Here is a 25,788-nt window from a genome sequence, read left to right as displayed (position 1 = left end):
TCAAATGCTGCCTTGATGTCAAGGGCAATCACTCTCACCTCACCTCTGGAATTCAGCTCTGTTGTCCATGTTTGGACAAAGGCTGTAACAAGGTCTAGAGCCAAATGGCCCTGGCGGAACCCAAACTGAGCATCAGTCCACAGGTTATTGCTGAGTAGCTGCCTCTTGATAGCACTCTCAACGATACCTTCCATCACTTTGCTGATGATGATCGAGAATAGACTAATGGGGCAGTAATTGGCTGGATTGGATTTGTCTTGCTTTTTGTGGATCTGGGCAATTTTCCACATTGTCAGGTAATGCCAGTGTTGTAGCTGTACTGGACCAGATTGGCTCGGGGCCGACTCTTTGAAGTAGCAATCCAATGAATTCCATTTCCCTGTTCTTTCCCCTGCAGCACATTTTCCATTTTAAATCGAGATCCAATTCCCCTTTCTAAGTTATTACTGAATCTGCTTCCAACACTCTTTCAGACAATGCATTTCAGTTCACAACTTGCTGAATAAAGGAATTTCATCTCATCTCCCTCTCTGGTTCTTTTGCATTGATTTTTAAAATCTATACTTCCAATAATACCCATTAGTTTCTCTTATGATCCACTTGAGATGATTCTTTTAATGTCCTGTGAAGTCAAAGCCCACACAATATAGTGAATGTACTGCTCATCTGCACTAGATTCAGAGCAGCTGACTGTACCTGGAGTAGGGCTCCTGGGCCGCTGTGCCTGTCGCTGAGCTCTGGGGATGCTGGAAGGGCTGCTGTTCCTCACCGACCATTTTCAAGTACACTGATGTTCGCAGACTCCTGCGCACCCCATCACGGGAGTACAGACTAGCTGGTGGGAGAGAAAATGGGCTTCAGTTCTCCCATTCAATCAAGACAAAGAACATTAAACCCACAGATCCCATCAAACACTCCCAGGACAGGTACAGCACTGGGTTAGATGCAGCGTAAATCTCCCTCTACACTGTCCCTACCAAACACTCCCGGGACAGGTACAGCACGGGGGTTAGATACAGAGTAAAGCTCCCTCTACACTGTCCCATCAAACAGTCCAGGACAGGTACAGCACGGGGTTAGATACAGAGTAAAGCTCCCTCTACACTGTCCCATCAAACAGTCCAGGACAGGTACAGCACGGGGTTAGATACAGAGTAAAGCTCCCTCTACACTGTCCCCATCATACACTCCCAGGACAGGTACAGCACTGGGATTGGCTCGGCAATTTGGGAAGCACTTCCTGCCTACAATCAGGGGGAGCAGATGCACCTATGTTGCTGCAACTGCAACCGGAGAGGAGACAGCAGAGTGGAGTAACTGGAGAGGAGACAGCAGAGTGGAGACAGCTGCATTTACTGTGGAACTGTTGTACTTTATTCAAAGACAAAGGAGAACTGCAAGTCATTTTGGAGAGGTGGGTGTTGGAGCACCAGAGAACTGTTTGTTTTTTGGACTGTTGGGGGAGGGAGGAGGCACCGGAAGATCCAGGGATGGGGCTGCCAAATTCTATAGGGAGCCCCTGTACTTGCTCTTGTGTTTACCTTCCATCCTGCACAAAAGGGGCTCCTTCCCCACCCCCAACCGTGTGGCTCGGGATGGCTGGAGCTGCCCGGGTGAAGAAAGTCTTCACAGTCTTTACAGAACAACGGAAAAGAGAGAACCGGGCGGCTCTAGCTGACCTGGGCGAAGAACCCGCCTCTAACTAGAAGACAGGACTGTGAACTCTGAAGTAAGGTACTCCAACCACCGAACCACAGAAACATCCTCGCAGCTCATCTCTCCCTCCCATCACTCGGCTGTCTATCCTCTCCTCTCCTTGTCCTTTTCCTTTGCACCCCTATTCTCCTCTACCCCCACCCCTCCCATCATATTGCTTTAGTTTAAAAGCTGTTAGTTTATTTCTTAAGGGTGGGCGTGGTTCTACGACCCCCATGGCAAGTCCCTCTTCGGTGGTGGGGCCTTCTCGCACGTATGCTGCTGCAGCTACGTCACCGTTTGCACTAATAACATCAAAGTATGGGGTCAAGAGCTACGTCCATCCGAACATGACGAAGAGGCATATGTTAAGGTAAAGGCCAAGGTTGTTGGCCCTTCGGCTATTGTACGGGAAGACAGTGTTTTTCCTGAAGACCGAGCGGGCGGTGTCCCTGGCTCTGAGCAAGGGGCTCACCGTGGGCGGGACCTTTCTGCTAGTGGGCCCCCTGGACGCCACTGCGCAAAGGGTCATTTTATCTAATGTCCCGCCCTTCATTCTTGGTGAGCTCCTCCTTCCCCACCTGCACCATCTGGGGGAGGTAAAGACGGGGCTCACTCCAATCCCGCTTGGTCTTCAGGATAACAGCCTCCGGCATATGTACTCCTTCCGCCGCCAGCTATTCATGCAGCTGGCGCGGGAGGAGGTCATAGAGGGCCATTTCAATGTCGAGTTCCAGGGGACGGCCTACCGCGTCTTCTGGACCTTGGACGGGGCAAGGTGCCATGTCTGCAAGGGGATGGGGCATGTTCGTGAGAACTGCCCCAACCTCCCGGCTGCCAACTCCACCTCGGCAGCCCAGGGTGGCGCCGCTGCACCTCCTCCCACCGCCCCCTACACCTCCACCAGATACTGTTCAGTCAGTGCCGGAGGCTGTGGTCTTCACGGCCTCCGGCGGGGTGGGGAGTGCCCGTCCAAGTGGAAGGAAGGCGCGGAGGAAAAATAAACATCGAGAGGTGGAGGGCCCGCCCTTGGTAGGGGAATCTGTGGACCCCACGGGAGAAATCATTCCTTTGGCCGATGGGTTGGGTGCCCTGGGTGAGAGCAAGACCTGTGAGGGGCCGCCCTCCCAACAACCTGACGCTCCTGTCCGGGATGTACCCGACCCAGAGGCCAATCTGTGTAATTCCCTAACTGCTGGTCCTGTGGGCGCTGGCGGGGCAGGAGATGTCCTCCTCTCTCCGCCTCCGGCTGGATTTCCGGAGTCGGGCACTTCCATCTCCCCTGGACCGCTGATTGGCCTGGGGACGGAGGTGGAGGGGGGTCCTGAACCGCTGGCGCCCACAGGCTCCAGTTCCATCCTAGAACCCAGAGAGGGCTCCTCCGCCATCGATCCTGGGGGGGTGGGATCGTGACAGAGGCGGGACCAGCTGGCACGGCCGGGACGTCCGCCCCACAGTGTGTGGTGGGTGTGTCGGCTGCTGGCGGTGACAACCCGGAGGAGGATGGGGATTCGGTGTGGGGCACGAAGGACGACCTTGATTTCATCGCCAGTGATGTGGTGGAGTCCCTCGTGCCTCCCACCGAGTCTCCTCTCATCCCCATGGCGGAACTCCGGGATTTCCTTGCGGCTTTCAGGGGTTGCCGCAATAAAGTTCAGCTGGCCCTCGGCCGTTGGTCGAGTCTGGCGCTAATCATTCAGTCCGTCTGTGCCGCCCTCAAGAAAGCGGGCAAGTGTGCAGGCGTGAAACTGGTTGAGAGGCGCCGTTTTAATGCGTTCCTCAATGGGTTGCTGGGGGAGTGGAAGGCCAGGTGCACTTCCGCTCCCTCCTCACAGTGAGGTGTTGGTGACGGGTTTTAAGTACCTTTGACATGAAGATAACCATAGCCAGCCTCAACATCAACGGCAGCTGGGGGTCTCACCGCAGATTTCACAATCTCTCAGTCCTCAGGGAAGGGAGATATGCGGTGAGCTTTCTGCATGAAAACCACACCGTTCCGGGAGATGAAGCCACCTGGCTCCTGGAGTGGCAGGGTGGGGTATACATGAGTCACCTTACCCCTATTTCTAGAGGGGTGGCTATCTTGTTGGTCCCGACTTTGCAGCCGGAAATCTTGGGGGTCAAGGGGCTCGTGCCGGACTGCTTGCTCCACCTCGCCATTCGCCTGGGTAGTGTGCCGCTCCACTTTGTGAACATGTACGCGCCCAGGCCCGGCGCGTTGCAAGCGCGCTTCTTTGAAGAAGTGTCCGCTCTCTTGAGCTCCATCGACAGCGGCGAGTGCATCATCCTCGGGGGGGATTTTAACTGTACCCTCGAGGTGGGGGATCGCTCCGGTCCCCAGTGCGGCCAAGCGTCGGTGGAGAAGTTGAGGGAACTGATCAGCTCCCTCAACTTGGTGGACGTCTGCCGGAATCTCCATCCCAACTCCAGCGCTTTCACGTGGAAGTCTGGAGGAGGAGGGTCCCGAATCGACCACCTCTACTTTTCGCAGGTGTGCGTCTCGGCAGCCTCCGCGCGGCTGGAGCCGTGCTTGGACCACCACCTGGTGTGGGCGGAGTTCATTCCGCTCCGCATGCGGGTGGGGTCCGCGTACTGGCACTTTAACAACCGGCTGCTGGAGGACGAGTGATTCTGGGATTCGTTCCGTCGATTCTGGGCCGACTGGAGAAGGAAGCAGGGGGGTTTCCCCTCCTTGAGGCTATGGTGGGATATGGGCAAGACTCACATCCGCGTCTTCTGTCAGGGGTATGCGAAGGGTTCGACCAAGAGGCGGGAAGCCGAGATCGGGCGCCTAGAGAGGGAGGTGCTTGACTTGGAGTCCCGCCTCGGTCATGCTGTCGCGGACCCGGCCCTGTGGCAGGGGTATAAAGAGAAGGGCGCGTTGAGGTACCTGCAGCTCATAGGGTCCCGATGCGCGTACGTGAGGTCGCGGATCCAGATCCTGGAAGATTTGGACCGCGCCTCACCCTTCTACTCGCTGGAAAAATGGCGAGGGGTCCGTAAACAGCTCGTTGAGCTGCTGGCCGACGACGGATCCTCCATCACGGATCCGGAGGGAATGGGCCTCCTGGTCCGTACTTCTTACAGTGCGTTGTTCTCTCCGGATCCGTCCAGCGAGGATGCGCGCAGAGTTTTGTGGGAGGACCTGCCGCAGGTCAGCCCGGAGGGCACCGAAGGATTGGAGGCTCTGCTCATGTTGGCAGAGCTGAATGGCGCCTTCCACCAGCTCTCGAGGGGCAAATCCCCAGGGCTGGATGGGCTGACCGTGGAGTTCCTCAGGGCTTTCTGGGATGTCCTGGGGGACGATTACTCGCGGGTCCTGGGGGAAAGCCTGGCGGCCGGGAAGATGCCCCTCTCATGGCGCAGGGCGGTCATCGTCCTGCTGCCGAAGATGGGCGATCTCTGCCTGCTTAAAAACTGGCGTCCGGTCTCCCTCCTCAGCACAGATTATAAGATCTTTGCCCGGGCTATGTCTACCCGCCTGGGCTCCGTGCTGGCCCACATGATCCAACCCAACCAGTCCTACACGGTCCCGGGCCGGTCTATCCAGGACAACATCCACCTGGTCCGGGACATGATCCATCTTTCCCAGAGGACTGGTCAGTCGGTCGTCTTTCTCTCCCTCGATCAGGAGAAGGCGTTCAACAGGGTGGATCACGAATACCTTTTCGGGACTCTGTGCGCTTTTGGCATCGGGCCGCACTTTTATACGCCGCCGCAGAGTGTCTAGTCAAGGTTAATGGGTCATTGACGGCGCCCCTTCGCTTTGGGAGAAGAGTGCGTCAGGGGTGCCCCATGTCCGGCCAACTGTACACCATCTGCGTGGAGCCGTCCCTGTGCCTGCTTCGCAGGAGGTTGACGGGATTGGCTCTGCGCAAGCCGGCCTTGCAGGTCGTCCTCTCGGCTTACGCCAACGACGTGCTCCTCGCAGTCACAGATCCCAATGACTTGCGAAGGATGCGCGACTGCCAGCAGACCTTTTCTGCCGTGTCCTCCGCGAGGATCAATTGGGAGAAATGTTTCGGTCTCCTGGTGGGTCAGTGGCGGGTGGACTCCCTGCCGGAGGAGTTGACACCTTTTGCGTGGAGCACCTCTATCTGGGACTCCACCTTAGCCCCGCTGAGGAAGCCTGGCCGGCAAACTGGCAGGTGTTGGAGGCGAATGTCACCATTCGGCTGGGGCGCTGGACAGGACTGCACCGAGTGCTTTCCTACAGGGACTGAGCGCTGGTCAGAACCAACTGGTTGCCTCCATGCTGTGGTACCGGTTGGACACTTTGGCCCCGCCCCCTGCATTCGCCACCAAGATCCAGAAGAAACCCGTCGATTTCTTCTGGGGCAAGAGGAAACACTGGGTCTCTGCTGCGGTCCTGAGTCTCCCGATCGAGGAGGGCGGCCAGTCGCTGGTGTGCTTCCGCACCCAGGCTGCGACTCTCTGCCCTCGGACCCTGCAGAGATACCTGTACGTCGAGCGTCCTCCCAGATGGTGTGCACCGGCAACATATTTTCTCCGCCAGTGTCATTGCCTTCAAGACGACACGCAGCTCCCGGCGGTGTCCGTTAGCCGCGCCTCTCTGAGGGAGTTGCCTATCTTTTACCGAGATCTATTCCGAGTCTGGAACATGGTCGCCTCCAGTCAGGGTGCTCCCCCGCCGAAGGAGGAGAGCGCCTCGGCTGTCCGGGCGGTCAACTCCGGAGACAGACCGGCAGGCGGAGGAGTAGCCGAAGCCCCCGGGACACCCCTCACTGTGGGTGGCGAGGGGGGTCGGGAGTGCAGAGCGCTCCTGGCCGAGCTGACCCCGCTCAGCTGGAACTGCTCATCGGACCCAGGCCCCAAAACCCTCCTTGGGAGCCGGTCCCGCACAACCCAAGCCGCCTCTCGTAAATGCCCTCCGTGCCATTCCAATCGGCGCGGAGGAGTTTCCTGTACAGGCTGCTCCTGCACACTCTCCACTTCCTCGCCCTCGCCAGCCAGCCGGACACGCCCTGGTAGTCCGCATTGCCATCTGGCGGCAAGGGGAAACCCCGATGGACGTCTCTCTATGCGGCAGTCCTCCCCCTCTACATCGGGGACCTGGGGTGGAGGGTGTTGCACAGGGCAGTCCCGTGCAATAGACTTTTAAGTAGTTTCACGGACTCCCAGGCCGCCTGTACTTTCTGCGGCCTGGACGATCTGTGTTCCACGTGTATATGGAGTGTGCGAGGTTGCAGCCCCTCTTTGAGTATTTGAAGGGGCTGCTCCTCAAGTTCTGGCTGCACTTCAGTCCCACGCTCCTGATCTTTGGGCACCCAGTGCGGAGGGGCGTGGGCCAGGAGGTGGATCTCGTCGTCGGTCTGCTCCTGGGCCTGGCCAAGGTGGCAATTCACAGGTCCAGGCTGCGGGCCGTCGGGGGGTCCGTCCACCCCGATTGCCTGCCCCTCTTCCGCGGTTACGTTCGCGCCCGGGTGTCCCTGGAGAAGGAGCATGCGTTGTCCACTGGTACGCTTGAGGCCTTCCGCGGCCGGTGGACACCACAGGGACTGGAGTGCATCGTCGACGCCGAGAATGGTATTTTAATTTGAGTTTTTGGTTTATTTATCTGTTTTTAATAAAGTTATTTTAAAAATGTAAATATGTATATAAAGGGGGCCTGAGGAATAAAGGACCCCTCGACATGAAAAATATAAAAGGGGCCTGGGGTATAAAGGCCACCTTAAAAAGAAAACGGGGTTAGATACAGAGTAAGAAAGGAAAAAAAACAGGGTTAGATACAGAGTAAAGCTCCCTCTACACTGTCCCCATTTTGGAAAGATGTAAAGGTAACAGGGTTGTAGTGGTGGGTGATTTTAACTTCCCCAATATTGACTGGGACTCACTTAGTGCTAAGGGCTTGGATGGGGCAGAATTTGTGAGGAGCATCCAGGAGGGCTTCTTGAAACAGTATGTAGATAGTCCAACTAGGGATGGGGCCATTCTGGACCTGGTATTGGGGAATGAGCCCGGCCAGGTGGTCGAAGTTTCAGTGGGGGCGCATTTCGGGAGCAGTGACCATAATTCCATAAGTTTTAAGGTACTTGTGGATAAGGATAAGAGTAGTCCTCGGGTGAAGGTGCTAAATTGGGGGAAGGCTAATTATAACAATATTAGGCAGGAACTGAAGAATTTAGATTGGGGGCGGCTGTTTGAGGGTAAATCAACATCTGACATGTGGGAGTCTTTCAAACGTCAGCTGATTAGAATCCAGGACCAGTATGTTCCTGTGAGGAAGAAAGACAAGTTTGGCAAGTTTCGGGAAGCTTGGATAACACGGGGTATTGTGAGCCGAGTCAAAAAGAAAAAGGAAGCATTTGTAAGGGCTGGAAGACTAGGAACAGACGAAGCACTTGAGGAATATAAAGACAGTAGGAAGGAACTTAAGCAAGGAGTTAGGAGGGCTAAAAGGGGTCATGAAAAATCATTGGCAAACAGGATTAAGGAAAATCCCAAGGCTTTTTATACGTATATAAAGAGCAAGAGGGTAACCAGGGAAAGGGTCGGCCCACTCAAGGACAGAGATGGGAATCTATGTGTGGAGCCAGAGGAAATGGGCGAGGTGCTAAATGAGTACTTTGCATCAGTATTCACTAAGGAGAAGGACTTGGTGGATGATGAGCCGAGGGAAGGGAGTGCAGATAGTCTCAGTCATCTCATTATCAAAAAGGAGGAGGTGTTGTGTGTCTTGCAAAGCATTAAGGTAGATAAGTCCCCAGGGCCTGATGGGATCTACCCTAGAATACTGAGGGAGGCAAGGGACTGAGGTCCCAGAGGACTGGAGAATAGCCAATGTTGTTCCTTTGTTTAAGAAGGGTGGCAAGGATAATCCAGGAAATTATAGGCCGGTGAGCCTTACGTCAGTGGTAGGGAAACTATTAGAGAGGATTCTTCAGGCCAAGATTTACTCCCATTTGGAAACAAACGAACTTATTAGCGAGAGACAGCATGGTTTTGTGAAGGGGAGGTCGTGTCTTACTAATTTGATTGAGTTTTTTGAGGAAGTGACAAAGATGATTGATGAAGGAAGGGCAGTGGATGTTATCTATATGGACTTCAGTAAAGCCTTTGACAAGGTCCCGCATGGCAGACTGGTGCAAAAGGTGAAGTCACACGGGATCAGAGATGAGCTGGCAAGATGGATACAGAACTGGCTCAGTCATAGAAGACAGAGGGGAACAGTGGAAGGGTGCTTTTCTGAATGGAGGGCTGTGACTAGTGGTGTTCCACAGGGATCAGTGCTGGGACCTTTGCTGTTTGTAGTATATATAAATGATTTGGAGGAAAATGTAGCTGGTCTGATTAGTAAGTTTGCGGACAACACAAAGGTTGGTGGAGTTCCGGATAATGATGAGGATTGTCAGAGGATACAGCAGGATATTGATCGGTTGGAGACTTGGGTGGAGAAATGGCAGATGGAGTTTAATCCGGACAAATGTGAGGTAATGCATTTTGGAAGGTCTAATGCAGGTGGGAGGTATACAGTAAATGGCAGAACCCTTAGGAGTATTGACAGGCAGAGAGATCTGGGCGTACAGGTCCACAGGTCACTGAAAGTGGCAACGCAGGTGAATAAGGTAGTCAAGAAGGCATACGGCATGCTTGCCTTCATCGGTTGGGGCATAGACTATAAAAATTGGCAAGTCATGTTGCAGCTGTACAGAACCTTAGTTAGGCCACACTTAGAATATTGCGTGCAATTCTGGTCACCACACTACCAGAAGGACGTGGAGGCTTTGGAGAGGGTACAGAGGAGGTTTACCAGGATGTTGCCTGGTCTGGAGGGCATTAGCTATGAGGAGAGGTTGGAAAAACTCGGATTGTTTTCACTGGAACGACGGAAGTGGAGGGGCGACATGATAGAGGTTTACAAAGTTATGAGCGGCATGGACAGAGTGGATAGTCAGAAGCTTTTTCCCAGGGTGGAAGAGTCAGTTACTAGGGGACATAGGTTTAAGGTGCGAGGGGCAAAGTTTAAGATGTGCGAGGCAAGTTTTTTACATAGAGGGTGGTGAGTGCCTGGAACTTGCTGCCAGGGGAGGTGGTGGAAGCAGATACGATAGCGACGTTTAAGAGACATCTTGACAAATACATGAATAGGAAGGGAATAGAGGGATATGGGCCCCGGAAGTGCAGAAGGTGTTAGGTTCAGCAGGCATCAAGATCGGCGCAGGCTTGGAGGGCCGAATGACCTGTTCCTGTGCTGTACTGTTCTTTGTTCACACAGATAAGGTACGATGAACTTGCAAGGAGGCTCATTTGGAGCATCGCTGCCAGCCTGGATCAGTTGGGCCGAATGGCATATTTCAGTGCTGTACATTCGATCATACTATGATCAAATTCAATGTCATGTTTCAGAAAGGGAGAACCATGAAACAGCCACTGAGATTCTAGATTTAGATATTGACCTAATTATTGATCTGGTTAGGAAACTGACTGAGCAGCAGGAGACAGAGCAGGGAGAATGGGCAGGTAGTTTAATTGGCAGGATGAGACTAGTGATGTCCCACAAGGATCTATATTGACACCTCTACCACACAGTGTATTTATTACTGATTTAGATGTTGGGATCCAAAGCCACATATCTAAGTTTGCCAGTGACACAAAGATAGGTGGTGTTGTAAGCAGTGTAGATGGAAGCATAAAATTACAGAGAGATAATGACAGATTAAGTGAATGTGCAAAACTGTGACAAATGGATTTCAATGTAGGCAAATGAGAGGTCCTCCACTTTGGACCTAAAAGGGATAGAACAGGATACTTTCTAAATAGTGAAAAGCTAGAAACAGTTGAGGTCCAAAGAGACTTGGTACACAGTACCCGGTACACAGATCATTAAAATATCATGAACAGAAAATAATCAAACAGACTAATGGAACGCTGGCCTTTATATCCAGAGGACTAGAATATGAGGGGGTACAAATCATGCTTCAGCTATATTCTCTCTCTCTTTGGCCTCCTTGTCTTGAGAGACAATGGGTAAGTGCCTGGAGGTGGTCAGTGGTTTGTGAAGCAGGACCTGGAGTGGCTATAAAGGCCAGTTCTAGAGTGACAGACTCTTCCACAGGTGCTGCAGATAAAATTGGTTGTCGGGGCTGTTACACAATTGGTTCTTTCCTTGCGCTTCTGTCTTTTTTCCTGCCAACTGCTAAGTCTCTTCGACTCGCCACGCTTTAACCCCACCTTTATGGTTGCCCGCCAGCTCTGGCGATCGCTGGAAACTGACTCCCACGACTTGTGATCAATGTCACAGGACTTCATGTCGCGTTTGCAGACATCTTTAAAGCGGAGACATGGACGGCTGATGGGTCTGGTACCAGTGACGAGCTCGCTGTACAATGTGTCCTTCAGCTATACACAGCCCTGGTTAGACCACACCTGGAGTTACCGTGAACAGTTCTCAGCACCACACCTGAGGAAGATATATTGGCCTGGGAGGGAGTGCAGCTTAGATTTACCAAATGATAACCTGGATTCCAAGGGTTAAATTACATGGAGAGATTATAAAAACTCGGGTTGTATTCCCTGGAATTTAAAAGGTGAAGGGTGATTTGATTGAAGTTTTCATGATCTTCAGGGGAACAGAGAGGGTAGATGGGGAGAAACTATTTCTGTTGGTTGGGGAGTTTTGGACTAGGAGCATTGTCTAAAAATTAGAGTCAGAGCTTTCAGGAGTGAAATTAGAAAACATTGCTACACATAAAGGGTGGTAGAAATTTAGAATTCTCTTCCACAAATGGCAATTGATGCCAGATCAATTGTTAATTTTAAATTTGAGACGGGTAGATTTTTGTTAAGGGGTTTATTAAGGCATATGGGGTAAAGGTCACAGATCAGCCATGATCTCACTGAATGGTGGAACAGGCTCCAGGGGCTTGGTGACCTAGTCCTGTTCCTAAACAGCAATCTGAGGGCAGAAATTCCCTCATTTGCTTGTTCCATTGAACTGAGACTGTGGTGGTGAGTTGTGCTGTGGGATGACAGGTACTGAATACCGTTGAAGGTCATTTCACTGGCAGGTTTAGGATGCCTGGATGTTGAGATGCCAGTGCAAGAGATGAAGGGACAGTGCTGAAACCTTTAATTGCTCAGAGCTGCTTTATTCGGGGGTGCCAATGTTTTTTGAATGTTTAGAAATACAATGCATACAATCAGTGAGAGGAAAATTTTAGCGCTGATTCTTTCAAAGAGAAACTCCAGCAGAATTCTAACTAATGTGTTTTGAACCCTTGAACTCTGCTTTCTTTTTCAATTTCTGACTGTAACAAGCCACTGTATTGTGCTGTGTACTGTAGATTAACACTAGGCTAATCGGTGTTGGATCTTAACAACGCCCCAGCATACTGTGTCCCAACCTGCCCTAACTCTGACCACTCCTCGGTGTAATCACAAAGTACACTGGATGGGTTAGGTCTGTTTCTAAGTGACTGCGAGATAGAACCTGTACCCAACCGGTACAGCAATAAAACAAAGATATGGGGAAGGACCGCAGCACTCTGCAAACACAATCACTGTTCAACTACATTGAGATCAGAGGAGGCAAGTTCACAAGTAAGCAGCTGCAGTGTCAGTTCTACAACACAGCAGCATCAGCACTGCCATTGCGTCTCTCCACACCGAGCCTAGGCGCTCACTCTCTCTCTCCACCCCAACACCAGGCCCAGGCCCGAGTTACCGGATCTCTCCAACCCCCTCCCCCCGGGGATTACCACAATACTCCCCCGGGTTACTGGATCTCTCCCTGGCCCCCGTTACCGGATCGCAGTCCTCTCAGCAGTCCGCCTCCCGCTCTCCTCCAGAGCGCCGCCATCTCGGCTCTGTGACGTCACCCGTCAGGCGCAGCTTGATGACGTCAGAGCGGCTCCGGCATTGAGAAACATTCAAATCGTCCAGGTGAGAGAGAAATCAGAACAATAGTTTAGAGGGCGAGCGTTAGAATGTGTTGGGTGGTAGTGAGGAGGGCTGGGAGGGCGTATGGGTGAAGATGGAGGTGTTGGTACAGGGGGTTAGTGGGTTTGGGTGAGGGTGAGGGAGTTTGGTTGTGTTGTGAAGGGGTGAGGAGGGTATTGGAAGAGGGTGAGGGGGGTTCGTGGGTTTGGGAGAGGGTGAGGTGGGTTTGGGTGAGGGTGAGGGTGAGGGTGAGGGGGGTTAGTGGGTTTGGGAGAGGGTGAGGGGGGTTAGTGGGTTTGGGAGAGGGTGAGGTGGGTTTGGGTGAGGGTGAGGGGGGTTAGTGGGTTTGGGAGAGGGTGAGGTGGGTTAGTGGGTTTGGGAGAGGGTGAGGGGGGTTAGTGGGTTTGGGAGAGGGTGAGGTGGGTTTGTGGGTTTGGGTGAGGGTGAGGGGGGTTAGTGGGTTTGGGAGAGGGTGAGGTGGGTTAGTGGGTTTGGGAGAGGGTGAGGTGGGTTAGTGGGTTTGGGAGAGGGTGAGGGGGGTTAGTGGGTTTGGGAGAGGGTGAGGGGGGTTGGTGGGTTAGTGGGTTTGGGAGAGGGTGAGGGGGGTTAGTGGGTTTGGGAGAGGGTGAGGGGGGTTAGTGGGTTTGGGAGAGGGTGAGGGGGGTTAGTGGGTTTGGGAGAGGGTGAGGTGGGTTAGTGGGTTTGGGAGAGGGTGAGGTGGGTTAGTGGGTTTGTGGGTTTGGGTGAGGGTGAGGGGGGTTAGTGGGTTTGGGAGAGGGTGAGGTGGGTTAGTGGGTTTGGGAGAGGGTGAGGTGGGTTAGTGGGTTTGGGAGAGGGTGAGGTGGGTTAGTGGGTTTGGGAGAGGGTGAGGGGGGTTGGTGGGTTAGTGGGTTTGGGAGAGGGTGAGGGGGGTTGGTGGGTTAGTGGGTTTGGGAGAGGGTGAGGGGGGTTAGTGGGTTTGGGAGAGGGTGAGGGGGGTTAGTGGGTTTGGGAGAGGGTGAGGGGGGTTAGTGGGTTTGGGAGAGGGTGAGGGGGGTTAGTGGGTTTGTGAGAGGGTGAGGTGGGTTAGTGGGTTTGGGAGAGGGTGAGGGGGGTTAGTGGGTTTGGGAGAGGGTGAGGGGGGTTAGTGGGTTTGGGAGAGGGTGAGGGGGGTTAGTGGGGTTGGGAGAGGGTGAGGGGGGTTAGTGGGGTTGGGAGAGGGTGAGGGGGGTTAGTGGGGTTGGGAGAGGGTGAGGGGGGTTAGTGGGGTTGGGAGAGGGTGAGGGGGGTTAGTGGGGTTGGGAGAGGGTGAGGGGGGTTAGTGGGGTTGGGAGAGGGTGAGGGGGGTTAGTGGGGTTGGGAGAGGGTGAGGGGGGTTAGTGGGGTTGGGAGAGGGTGAGGGGGGTTAGTGGGGTTGGGAGAGGGTGAGGGGGGTTAGTGGGGTTGGGAGAGGGTGAGGGGGGTTAGTGGGGTTGGGAGAGGGTGAGGGGGGTTAGTGGGGTTGGGAGAGGGTGAGGGGGGTTAGTGGGGTTGGGAGAGGGTGAGGGGGGTTAGTGGGGTTGGGAGAGGGTGAGGGGGGTTAGTGGGGTTGGGAGAGGGTGAGGGGGGTTAGTGGGGTTGGGAGAGGGTGAGGGGGGTTAGTGGGGTTGGGAGAGGGTGAGGGGGGTTAGTGGGGTTGGGAGAGGGTGAGGGGGGTTAGTGGGGTTGGGAGAGGGTGAGGGGGGTTAGTGGGGTTGGGAGAGGGTGAGGGGGGTTAGTGGGGTTGGGAGAGGGTGAGGGGGGTTAGTGGGGTTGGGAGAGGGTGAGGGGGGTTAGTGGGGTTGGGAGAGGGTGAGGGGGGTTAGTGGGGTTGGGAGAGGGTGAGGGGGGTTAGTGGGGTTGGGAGAGGGTGAGGGGGGTTAGTGGGGTTGGGAGAGGGTGAGGGGGGTTAGTGGGGTTGGGAGAGGGTGAGGGGGGTTAGTGGGGTTGGGAGAGGGTGAGGGGGGTTAGTGGGGTTGGGAGAGGGTGAGGGGGGTTAGTGGGGTTGGGAGAGGGTGAGGGGGGTTAGTGGGGTTGGGAGAGGGTGAGGGGGGTTAGTGGGGTTGGGAGAGGGTGAGGGGGGTTAGTGGGGTTGGGAGAGGGTGAGGGGGGTTAGTGGGGTTGGGAGAGGGTGAGGGGGGTTAGTGGGGTTGGGAGAGGGTGAGGGGGGTTAGTGGGGTTGGGAGAGGGTGAGGGGGGTTAGTGGGGTTGGGAGAGGGTGAGGGGGGTTAGTGGGGTTGGGAGAGGGTGAGGGGGGTTAGTGGGGTTGGGAGAGGGTGAGGGGGGTTAGTGGGGTTGGGAGAGGGTGAGGGGGGTTAGTGGGGTTGGGAGAGGGTGAGGGGGGTTAGTGGGGTTGGGAGAGGGTGAGGGGGGTTAGTGGGGTTGGGAGAGGGTGAGGGGGGTTAGTGGGGTTGGGAGAGGGTGGGAGGGGGTGAGGGGGGTTTGGGAGGGGGATTTACAGGGTGAGGGAGAGGTGGTGATTTGGAGGGGGTGGGGTGATGACGTTTTGGGAGACGGTTTGGGTGACGGTCAGCGATCGGTGCTGGGGCCTCAATTATTTATGACATATCAATGACATGGATGAAGAGGCTGAATGTATGGGAACTAAATTTGCCAATGACACCAAGATAAGAAGGAAAGTAAGTTATCAAGAGGAGGTTAAGAGTCTGCAAAAGGATGTAGATAGTTTAAGTGAGTGGGCAAAAATTTGGCAGATGGAGTATGTTGTGGGAAAATGTGAACTTGTCCACCTTGGCAGGAAGAATAGAAAAACTGTATATTTAAATAGAGGGAGATTGCAGAACTCCGTGGTACAGAGGAATCGTGGTGTCCTGGTAGATTAGATTAGATTAGAGATACAGCACTGAAACAGGCCCTTCGGCCCACCGAGTCTGTGCCGAACATCAACCACCCATTTATACTAATCCTACACTAATCCCATATTCCTACCAAACATCCCCACCTGCCCCTATATTTCCCTACCACCTACCTATACTAGTGACAATTTATAATGGCCAATTTACCTATCAACCTGCAAGTCTTTTGGCTTGTGGGAGGAAACTGGAGCACCCGGAGAAAACCCACGCAGACACAGGGAGAACTTGCAAACTCCACACAGGCAGTACCCGGAATCGAACCCGGGTCCCTGGAGCTGTGAGGCTGCAGTGCTAACCACTGCGCCACTGTGCCGCCCCGTATATGAAAGGTTCGTATGCGGGTACAGCATGTGATTGGGAAGGTAAATGGAATGTTGGTGTTTATTGCAAGGGAAATTGAGTATAAAAGTAGGGAAGTTTTACGAAGCTGTACAGGACCTTGGTGAGAACACGTTTGGAGCACTGTGCACAGGTTTGGTCTCCTTAGAAAGTTTAATAGAATCACAAAGTTGAAGGCACAGAAGGAGCTGAAAAACAATCCACCTATTCTAATCCCACCTTCCAGCATTTGGTCTGTAGCCCTGCAGATTAGGGCGCTTGAGGTGCATATCCAGACTCCTTTTGAATGAGTTGAGAGTCTCTGCCTCAACTACCCTTTCAGGCAGTGAGTTCCAGACCATCACCACTCTCTGGGTGAAAATGTTTTTCCTCATCTCCCCTCTAATCCTTCCACCAATCACTTTAAATCTATGCCCCCTAGTCACTGACCTCTCTGCTAAGGTGAATAGACCCTTCACCTCCACTCTATCCAGGCCCCTCACAATTTTGTACATTTCAATCAGATCTACCCTCAGCCTTCTCTGTTCCAAGGAGAACAACTCCAGCCTATCCAATCTTTCCTCATAGCTGCATTTTTCTAGTCCTGGCAACATCCTCGTAAATCTCCTCTGTACCCTCTCTAGTGCAATTACATCCTTTCCGAAATAAGGTGACCAGAACTGCACACTGTACTCAAGTTGTGGCCTAACCAATGAGCTATATAGATCCAGCATAACCTCCCTGCTCTTATATTCTATATCTAGGCTAATAAAGGAAAAGATTCCATCTGCCTTCTTAACTACCTTATCAACCTGTCCTGATACCTTCAGGGATCTGTGGACATTCACTCCCAGGTTCCTTACTTCCTCACACATCTCAGTATTTTCTCATTAATCATGTATTCCTTTGCCTTGTTTGACCTCCCCAAATGCATCACCTCACACTTCGCTAAGTTGAATTCCATTTCCACTTTTCTACCCATCTAACCAGACCATCAATATCTTCCTGCAGTCTACAGCTATCCTCCTCGCTATCTACCACACGGCCAATCTTTGTGTCGTCCACAAACCTCTTGATCGTGCCCCCTACATTTATGTCCTAATTGTTAATATACACCACAAAAAGTAGGAGACCCAGTACTGAGCCCTGCGGAACGCCGCTGGAAACAGTCCTGCAGTCGCTAAAACAGCTGTCAACAATTACTTTGTTTCCTGCCACTGAGCCAAGTTTGTATCCTCCTTGCTGCATTTCCTTGGATCCCATTGGATTTTATTTTTTAACCAGTCTGCCATGTGTGACCTTGTCAAAAGCCTTACTAAAATCTATGTAGACCACATCAACTGCACTACCCTCATCTATCTTCCTTGTTACTTCAAAAAAATTTATCAAGTTGGTCAAACAAGATCTTCCCTTAACAAATCCATGCTGACTATCCTTGATTAATCTGTGCCTTTCTAAGTGACAGTTTATCCTGTCTCTCAGAATTGATTCCAATAATTTGCCCACTACTGAGGTTAGACTGCCTGGCCTGTAATTATTTAGTCTTTCCTTCGCTCCCTTCTTAAACAGAGGTACAACGTTAGCAGTTCTCCAATCCTCCGGCACCATACCCTGTATCCAGTGAGGACTGGAAAATGTGATGGTCAGACCCTCTGCTATTTCCCCACTTGCTTATTTAAACAGCCTAGGATACATTTCATCTGACCCTGGTGATTTATCAACTTTCAAGGATGCTAATCCCATTAATACTTCCTCTCTCCCTATGTTTATCATATCCAATACTTCACACTCTTCCTCCTTAACTATAATATCTGCGTCATCCCCCTCTTTTGTGAAGACAGATGCAAAGTAATGATTAAGAACCATACCAACATCTTCTGCTCCTACACATAAGTGACATTTTTGGTCTTTTATGGGCCCTACTCTCTCCTTAGTTATCCTCTTACTCTTAATGTATTGATAAAATATCTTTGGGTTCACCTTGATTTTGCTTGATAATATTCTTTCATGCCCTCTCTTTGCTTTCCTAATTTCCTTTTTGATTTCACCCCTCCACCTTCTATACTCCTCTCGGCTTTCAGTAGTATTAAGATCTTGGTGTCAGACATAAGTTTTCCTTTTCTGCCTTATCTTACCCTGTAGGCTCCTTGACATTCATGGGGATGTAGATTTGGCTGCCTCACCCTTTTTCTTTGTGGGAACATGTTTACCCTGACCCCCTTGAATCTCCCCTTTGAATGCCTCCTACTGTTTTGACACTGATTTACCTTCAAGTAGCTGTTTACAGTCCACTTTCGCTAAATCACTCCACAGTTTAGTAAAATTGGCTTTGCCCCAATTGAAAACTCCAACTCCTGTTCTATCTCTGTCCTTTTCCATAATTATGTTAAAGCTGACTGAATTATGATCACTAACACCAAAATGCTCTCTCACTGCCACTCCTTCCACCTTCCCATCTTCATTTCCTAAAACTCAGTCACAAACTGTGCCCTCTCTTGTTGGACTTGCTACATACTGGGCAAAAAAGTTCTGAATGCACCTCAAGAATTCTGCTCCCTCAATTCCTTTCACACTAAAACTATCCCAGTTAATATTGGGGTAGTTAAAATCCCTGACTATTACTGCCCGATTGTTCTTGCACTTCTCAGCGATTTGCCTACATATCTGCTCTTCTATCTCTCTCTGACTGTTTGGGGATCTATAGTACACTCCCAGCAGTGTGATTGCCCCTTTTTTGTTCCTTAGCTCAATCCATATGCCTCATTTGATGAACCTTCCAACATATCATCCCTCAGTCCCAGCTCTGTTCAGGTGCAACCCATCTGGCCTGTACATGTCCCACCTTCCCCGAAGCCGATCCCAATGTCCCAGGAATCTGAAACCTTCTCTCCTGCACCATCTTTCCAGCCACGCATTCATCTGTCTTATCCTTCTATTTCTATACTCACTTGCGCATGGCACTGGGTGCAATCTGGAGATTACTACTTTTGAGGTCCTGCTTGCTAATTTCTTCCCTAACTCCCTAAATTCTGACTGCAAGATCACATTCCTCTTTCTACCGATGTCGTTTGTTCCGATGTGGACCACGACTGCTGGCTGTTCACCCTCCCCCTTCAGGATTCTCTGCAGCCGCTCAGTGACATCCTTGACCCTGGCACCAGGGATGCAACACACCATCCTGGATTCACATCTGCAGCCTGTCTATTCCCCTGACTATTGAATCACCTATCACTATGGCTCTTCCAATCTTTCCTGTACCCCCCTATGCAGCTGAGCCACCCATGTTGCCATGGACTTGGCTCTGGCTGCACTCCCCAGGTGAAGCATCACTTTCCTCAGAATTCAGAACTGAATACCTGTTGGAGAGCGAGATGCACTCAGGGGTCTCCTGCACCACCTGCCTGATTCTTTATGACTGGCTGGTTGTCGCGCACTCCCTCTCTCCCTGCATACTGTGGGGTAACCACATCTAAAAACTTGCTACCCACGTAGCCTCATCCTCACAAATGCACCACAGTGTTGCCAGCTGCCGCTCAAGTTCCAAAACCCAGAACTCAAGTTGCTTCAAATGACGACACTTCCTGCACAAATGGTTCTCCAGGATACGGGAAGCGTCCTGCAGCTCCCACATAGCACAGGAGGTAAACTCTTGAGGTTGAAGCACCCCTGCCATTCCTCTACTTATTAGTTGACCCTTTGCCACTGCTAAAAAAAAACCTTACCAATACTACAACAGCTTAGAATTATTCATAAAACCTTACTAGTACAAATAAATCCTGCTAAAAATCAATACAGTTCACTAGTTAAAATAAATCTTACTCAGAAAAAAACTGCTACTCACTTGTTCTCTATTATTATTCCACACACACCCTAACAGTCTTGTACTAACCCAGTTATTTAGAGTTATTCCCTAACAGCAGTTATTCACCAACCAATCACCTTGCAGCTTTCCTGTGATGTCACTGCTCACTTTGTTATCAAACTCCAGCACGCCTGGAGTCCTCTCCGCTGCTCTCCCGGAAGGTAAGTGTTGCAGGCCGCGATCCTCGGGCTCTATTTATCCTCTCCCTGCTCCGTGTTCTTCACCCAGATCCGCTGCTCTCCCAGAAGGTAAGTGCTCTAGGCCACGATCCTTGGGCTATATTTATCCGCTCCCCGCTCTGTGTTCTTCACCAAGGTCCGCTCCTCTCCCGGAAGGTAAGTGTTCAAGACTTCCAAAAGACATTTAATAAAGTGTCACGTAATGGGCTTGTCAGCAAAGTTAGAGCCCTTGGAATAAAAGGGACAGTAGCAACATGGGTATGAAGTTGGCTGAGTGACAGGAAAGTGAGAGTAGTGGTGAACGATTGTTTTTTTTGGACTGGAGGAAGGTATATAATGGAGTTCCCAGGACTCCGTGTTGGGGCCTGTGCTTTTGTTTTATATATTAATGATCTAGACCTATGTGTACTGGGCACAATTTCAAAATTTGCAGTTGGCATAAGACTTTGAAGTATTATGAACTGTGAGGAGGACAGTGATGGACTTCAAGAGAACATAGACTGGTGGAATGGACAGACATAGGCAGATGAAATTTAATGCAGGGAATTGTGAAATGATTCATTTTGTTTGGAAGAATGAGGAGAGGCAATATAAAATAAAGGATACAATTCTAAAGGATGTTCAGGAACAGAGGGGCCTGGGGGTCCTTTCCTTTTTCCTTTTTGGCCTCCTTGTCTCGAGAGACAATGGGTAAGTGCCTGGAGGTGGTCAGTGGTTTGTGAAGCAGGACCTGGAGTGGCTATAAAGGCCAATACTAGAGTGACAGACTCTTCCACAGGCACTGCAGGTAAAGTTGTTTGTCGGGGCTGTTACGCAGTTGGCTCTCTCCTTACACTACTGTCTCTTTACCTGCCAACTGCTGAGTCTCTTCGACTCGCCTCTCTTCAGCCCTGCCTTTATAGCTGTCTGCCAGCTCTAGCTCCCATGATTTGTGGTCAATATCGCAAATCTTCGTGTTGCGTTTGCTGACGTCTTTAAAGTGGAGACGTGGACGGCCGGTGGGTCTGATACCAGCGATGAGCTTGCTGTACAATACGTCTTTGGGGGTCCTGCCATCTTCCATGTGGCTCACATGGCCAAGCCATCTCAAGCGCCGCTGGCTCAGTAGGGCGTATGTGCTGGGGATGTTGGCTGCCTCAAGGACTTCTGCGTTGGAGATACGGTCCTGCCACCTGATGCCAAGGATTCACCATAGGCAGCGAAGATGGAATACATTGAGACGTCGCTCTTGGCTGACTTACGTTGTCCAGGCCTCGCTGCCGTAGAGCAAGGTACTGAGGACACAGGCCTGATACACTCGGACTTTTGTGTTCCATGTCAGTGCGCCATTTTCCCACACCCTCTTGGCCAATCTGGATACGTGTGGCCTTTCCCACATGCTTGTTGATTTCTGCATCGAGAGACAGGTGATAGTTGAGCCTAGGTAGGTGAACTCTTGAACCACTTCCAGAGCGTGGTCGTCAATATTGATGGATGGAGCATTTCTGACGTCCTGTCCCATGATGTTCGTTTTCTTGATGCTGATGGTTAGGTCAAATTCATTGCAGGCAGCCGCAAGCTTGTCGATGAGACTCTGCAGACACTCTTCTGTGTGGGATGTTAATGCAGCATCGTCAGCAAAGAGGAGTTCCCTGATGAGGACTTTCCGTACTTTGGTCTTCGCTCTAAGATGGGCAAGGTTGAACAACCTGCCATCTGATCTTGTGGGGAGGAAAATTCCTGGGGGTATATGTGCACAAACCATTTAAGGTGGAAGGGGAGGTTGAGAAAGCAGTTAAAAAGGCATGTGGGATCCTGGGATTTATAAATAGAGGCATAGAGTACAAATGCAAGGAAGTTATTATGAAACTTGATAAAACACTAGTTCAGCCTGCACTGGAGTTTGTCCTATTCTGGGCACCACACATTTGGAAGGATGTTAAGGCATTACGGAGGGTATAGAAAAGATTCACGAGAATGGTTCCCTGGATGAAGAATTTCAGTTACGTGGATAGGTTGGAAAAGCTGGGACTGTCCCCTCCCTGTTCCAATGCACCCCACGCCCCTTCCCCTCTTCCTGCCCCCCCTCCCCGTGCTCTCATCCCGCTCTACCTCCCAAGTCATCCTGTCGTTCCCCATCCATCCTTCCCCCTGCCCCCCCACTCGCCATTCTCCCTGTGGTTCCCCCTCCTCAGGGTACCTCCTTTGTTTCCCCCCCCCTTACTACTCCCTCTCCATCCCAGTCCCTCTACCCACCCTCTCCAACCCCTACCTGGGGTGAATGCAGTGCCTCCTCTTGTAACCCCTGTACCTGACAGCATTTTATGATGAAGGTTGTGTTTTCAGGAATTGTGATGGATCGGTTTGATATAAAGGCGGGCCACAACGTGGCTGTAATCTGGGACAGTTCGACCGCTGCTGAGCTCTACACCAAGTTGGTGGAAGACATTCGGGCAGTCACTGGGGCTTTGGGATACGTGGCGATGGAAAACATCGAGAGGCTACGGATGTGTAAGTTCATAAACAAGTCTGTTTACTTTGCTTTCTTCTCTTCCCGTTTAACATATCTAATTCCTACCCTTAGTTGCAGTGTTATTGTCATTCTACTCACCAGTGAGGAATCCTGACTGTAACCTCTATCCAGCCTGATTTCCGATCCAGTTCCACGCGCTGTCATTTCTGTCAGTCCTTGACCAGAAGGAACAGTTTTGTCAAAAACTCAAAATCCAAGTGTATATTCTAATTTACTAGAAGTAACAGAAAAAACCATCAGACGCCACCACCCACTACTCAGCCAATGGCCATCAGCCCCCCACCATCCAATGCTCGGCCAATGGCGATCAGTCCCCCACCACACACTGCTCGGCCAATGGCCATCAGCCCCCCACCACCCAATGCTCAGCCAATGGCCATCAGTCCCCCACCACACACTGCTCGGCCAATGGCCATCAGTCCCCCACCACCCACTGCTCGGCCAATGGCCATCAGTCCCCCACCACCCACTGCTCGGCCAATGGCCATCAGTCCCCCACCACCCACTGCTCGGCCAATGGCCATCAGTCCCCCACCACCCACTGCTCGGCCAATGGCCATCAGTCCCCCACCACCCGCTGCTCGGCCAATGGCCATCAGTCCCCTCACCATCCACTGCTCGGCCAATGACCATCGGTCCCCTCACCACCCACTGCTCGGCCAATGGCCATCAGTCCCCTCACCACCCAATGTTAGGCCAATGGCCATCGGTCCCCTCACCACCCACTGCTCGGCCAATGGCCATCAGTCCCCTCACCACCCAATGTTAGGCTAATGGCCATCAGTCCCCCCCACCACCCACTGCTAGGCCATTGGCCATCAGTCCCCCCCACCACCCACTGCTAGGCCAATGACCATCAGTCCCCCAACACCCACAGCTCTGCCAATGGCCATCAGTCCCCCACCACCCACCGCTCGGCCAATGGCGTTTGGTCTCCCACCACCCACTGCTCGGCCGATGGCCATCAGTCTCCCACCACCCACTGCTCGGCCAATGGCCATCAGTCTCCCACCACCCACTGCTCGGCCAATGGCCATCAGTCCCTCACCACCCACTGCTCGGCCAATCACCATCAGTCTCCCACCACCCACTGCTCGGCCAATGGCCATCAGTCTCCCACCACCCACTGCTCGGCCAATGGCCATCAGTCCCTCACCACCCACTGCTCGGCCAATCACCATCAGTCCCCCACCACCCACTGCTCGGCTAATCCTGATACTCATTACCATAAGTTCCTCACTTTTATTTGCCCGTTGGATACCCTCTATTTCTGGTGTATAATTTCTGTCTTCTATTGTGTCGACAGGCACAAAATATTTCTTCAATATCTCTTCCATTTCCTCATTCCCCATGATAATTTCTTCTGTCTCTGCTTCTAAGGGACCAGCAGTTACTTCAGCTCCCTTCATCCTTTTTATATACTTATAAAAGCTCTTACAATCTGTTTTTATATTCCTGCCTAGTTTACTCTCATATATTACTACTTTTGTATCAAAATTTTGGTGGCCCTTTGCTGCTTTCTAAAACTTTCCCAAATCTCAGGCTTACTACTATTATTCACAACAATATAAACCTCTTCTTTTACTCGAATACTATCCTTAACTTCCCCAGTAGTCACAGATAGATCTCTCTTGCTGAGTTTTTGTTTTTAATGGAATATGCTTTAGAACAGAGAACAGTACAGCACTGTACAGGCCCTTCGGCCCACGATGTTGTGCCGAACCTTTAACCTACTCTAAGATCAAACTAACTACGTACCCTTCATTCTACTATCATCCATGTACCTATCCAAGAGTCGCTTAATGCCCCTAATGTACCTGCTTCTACTACCACTGCTGGCAGTGCATTCCATGCACCCACCACTCTCTGTGTAAAGAACCTACCTCTGACATCTCCCCAAAACCTTCCTGCAATCACCTTAAAATTATACCCCCTGGTGATAGCCCTTTCCACCCTGGGAAAAAGTCTCTGGCTATCCACTCTATCTATGCCTCTAATCATCTTGTACCCCTCTATCAAGTCACCTCTCATCCTTCTTCGCTCCAATGAGAAAAGCCCTAGCTCCCTCAATCTTTCTTCGTAGGACATGCTCTCCAGTCCAGGCAGCATCCTGGTAAATCTCCTCTGCACCCTCTCTAAAGCTTCCACATCCTTCCTATAATGAGGCGACCAGAACTGAACACAATATTCCAAGTGTGGTCGAACCAGGGCCTTATAGAGCTGCAGCATAACCTCGCGGCTCTTAAACTCAATCCCCCGTTAATGAAAGCCAACACACCATACACCTTAACAACCCTATCAACTTGGGTGGCAACTTTGAGCGATCTATGGGCATGGACCCCAAGATCCCTCTGTTCCTCCACACTACCAAGAATCCTGTCTTTGAGCCTGTATTCTGCATTCAAATTCGACCTTCCAAAATGAATCACTTCACACTTTTCCAGGTTGAACTCCATCTGCCACTTCTCAGCCCAGCTCTGCATCCTGTCAATGTCCCGTTGCAACCTACAACAGCTTTAGTTGAACATTTTGAATTTTTTCTTTAAAATGTTTTCCACTGTTCATTTACAGCCATACCTTTTAGTCTGTTTATCCAATCAACCTCGTGAGCACTCCCCTCATACCTAAGTAATTGGCTTTAAGTTGCTTAACCAGTGGGAGTCAGGCCTGTGCTAGTATTATCTTCGAAAGCTTCTGCTAGTTAAACATGTCAGCTGTGGCTCAGTGGTGGTGTGCTGCCTCTGAATCAGAAGTTCATAGTTTTCTGCTCCACTCCAGAGACTTGAGCATGTTATACAGGCTGATAAAGTAAATAGAAATAAAGAATTTTGATCTTCTCCCTCTTTTTCACGTTCTAGCTTATCCTCTTCCCTAACTCCGAGGTGCTGAGAATAATGACAGTGTCCCTATCACTGTGACTGAGATCAGATAACTACACGAACCAGGAACGGGATCCTGGGATTTTCCTTGGAGCCGAACCCGCCATCCCTTTTAACTTAACGCTTATTCAGTGCATTTTGCCACAGCTCGTGTCGAAAGTTGATAGGCGCACAGTGTATGGACTGGAAAAATAGCAATTGAAGTGTTGTAGCTGCAAGTTACTTTGTAATCACAGCACAGAAACAGGCTGTTCAACCAAGCTGTTAGTGCAAGGGTTTACCCTCCACCCAAGTGCTATTCTAATCCCATGTTCCTGCCCTGTCCCAGATCCCTTCAGCCGCCTTTCAACAACCACCTATCTATACTATTCTTAAATGTTGATATGGTCTCTAACTCTGGTGGTGCGTCACACACCATTCAACCCTCTGTGTAAGAAAGAGTTTATCTTGCTGTCTGTCCTAAATCTCTTACATTTGATCTTGTATCTGTGTTAATAAATAAGCTGCATTTAATGTCAGGTCACTGTGCTGTGATTGATGCAGCTTTTAAGACTGTCCTGTGACAGCTGCT

The 25,788-nt window shown here is 51.3% G+C and overlaps 2 protein-coding genes across 3 annotated transcripts in view; one reads left to right on the top strand and one right to left on the bottom strand.

The window, feature by feature from the left end:
* Positions 1 to 12,560, bottom strand: part of coq9 (coenzyme Q9 homolog (S. cerevisiae)) — a 56,632-nt gene extending 44,072 nt beyond the window's left edge. The window contains exons 1-2 of the mRNA XM_068048943.1: positions 12,460 to 12,560; positions 697 to 835 (exon numbers count right to left, since the gene is read on the bottom strand). Coding sequence (XP_067905044.1) covers positions 697 to 835; positions 12,460 to 12,514 — 194 coding nt within the window. The 5' untranslated portion in view covers positions 12,515 to 12,560. The remainder of the gene's footprint in view (positions 1 to 696; positions 836 to 12,459) is intronic.
* Positions 12,494 to 25,788, top strand: part of ciapin1 (cytokine induced apoptosis inhibitor 1) — a 49,327-nt gene continuing 36,032 nt past the window's right edge. The window contains exons 1-2 of one of the 2 annotated variants that reach the window (XM_068050028.1): positions 12,494 to 12,597; positions 22,152 to 22,316. In XM_068050028.1, the coding sequence (XP_067906129.1) occupies positions 22,160 to 22,316 (157 nt within the window). In that variant the 5' untranslated portion in view covers positions 12,494 to 12,597; positions 22,152 to 22,159. Of the gene's footprint in view, positions 12,598 to 15,674; positions 15,797 to 22,151; positions 22,317 to 25,788 lie in introns of those variants that run through there. The other variant, XM_068050027.1, reaches the window with a different exon arrangement.

Source organism: Heterodontus francisci, chromosome 17, assembly GCF_036365525.1.
Source record: "Heterodontus francisci isolate sHetFra1 chromosome 17, sHetFra1.hap1, whole genome shotgun sequence".
Taxonomy (NCBI): Eukaryota; Metazoa; Chordata; class Chondrichthyes; order Heterodontiformes; family Heterodontidae; genus Heterodontus; species Heterodontus francisci.
The sequence above is the reverse complement of the archived record's forward strand: the minus strand, read 5'-3'. Positions and strand labels throughout refer to the sequence as shown.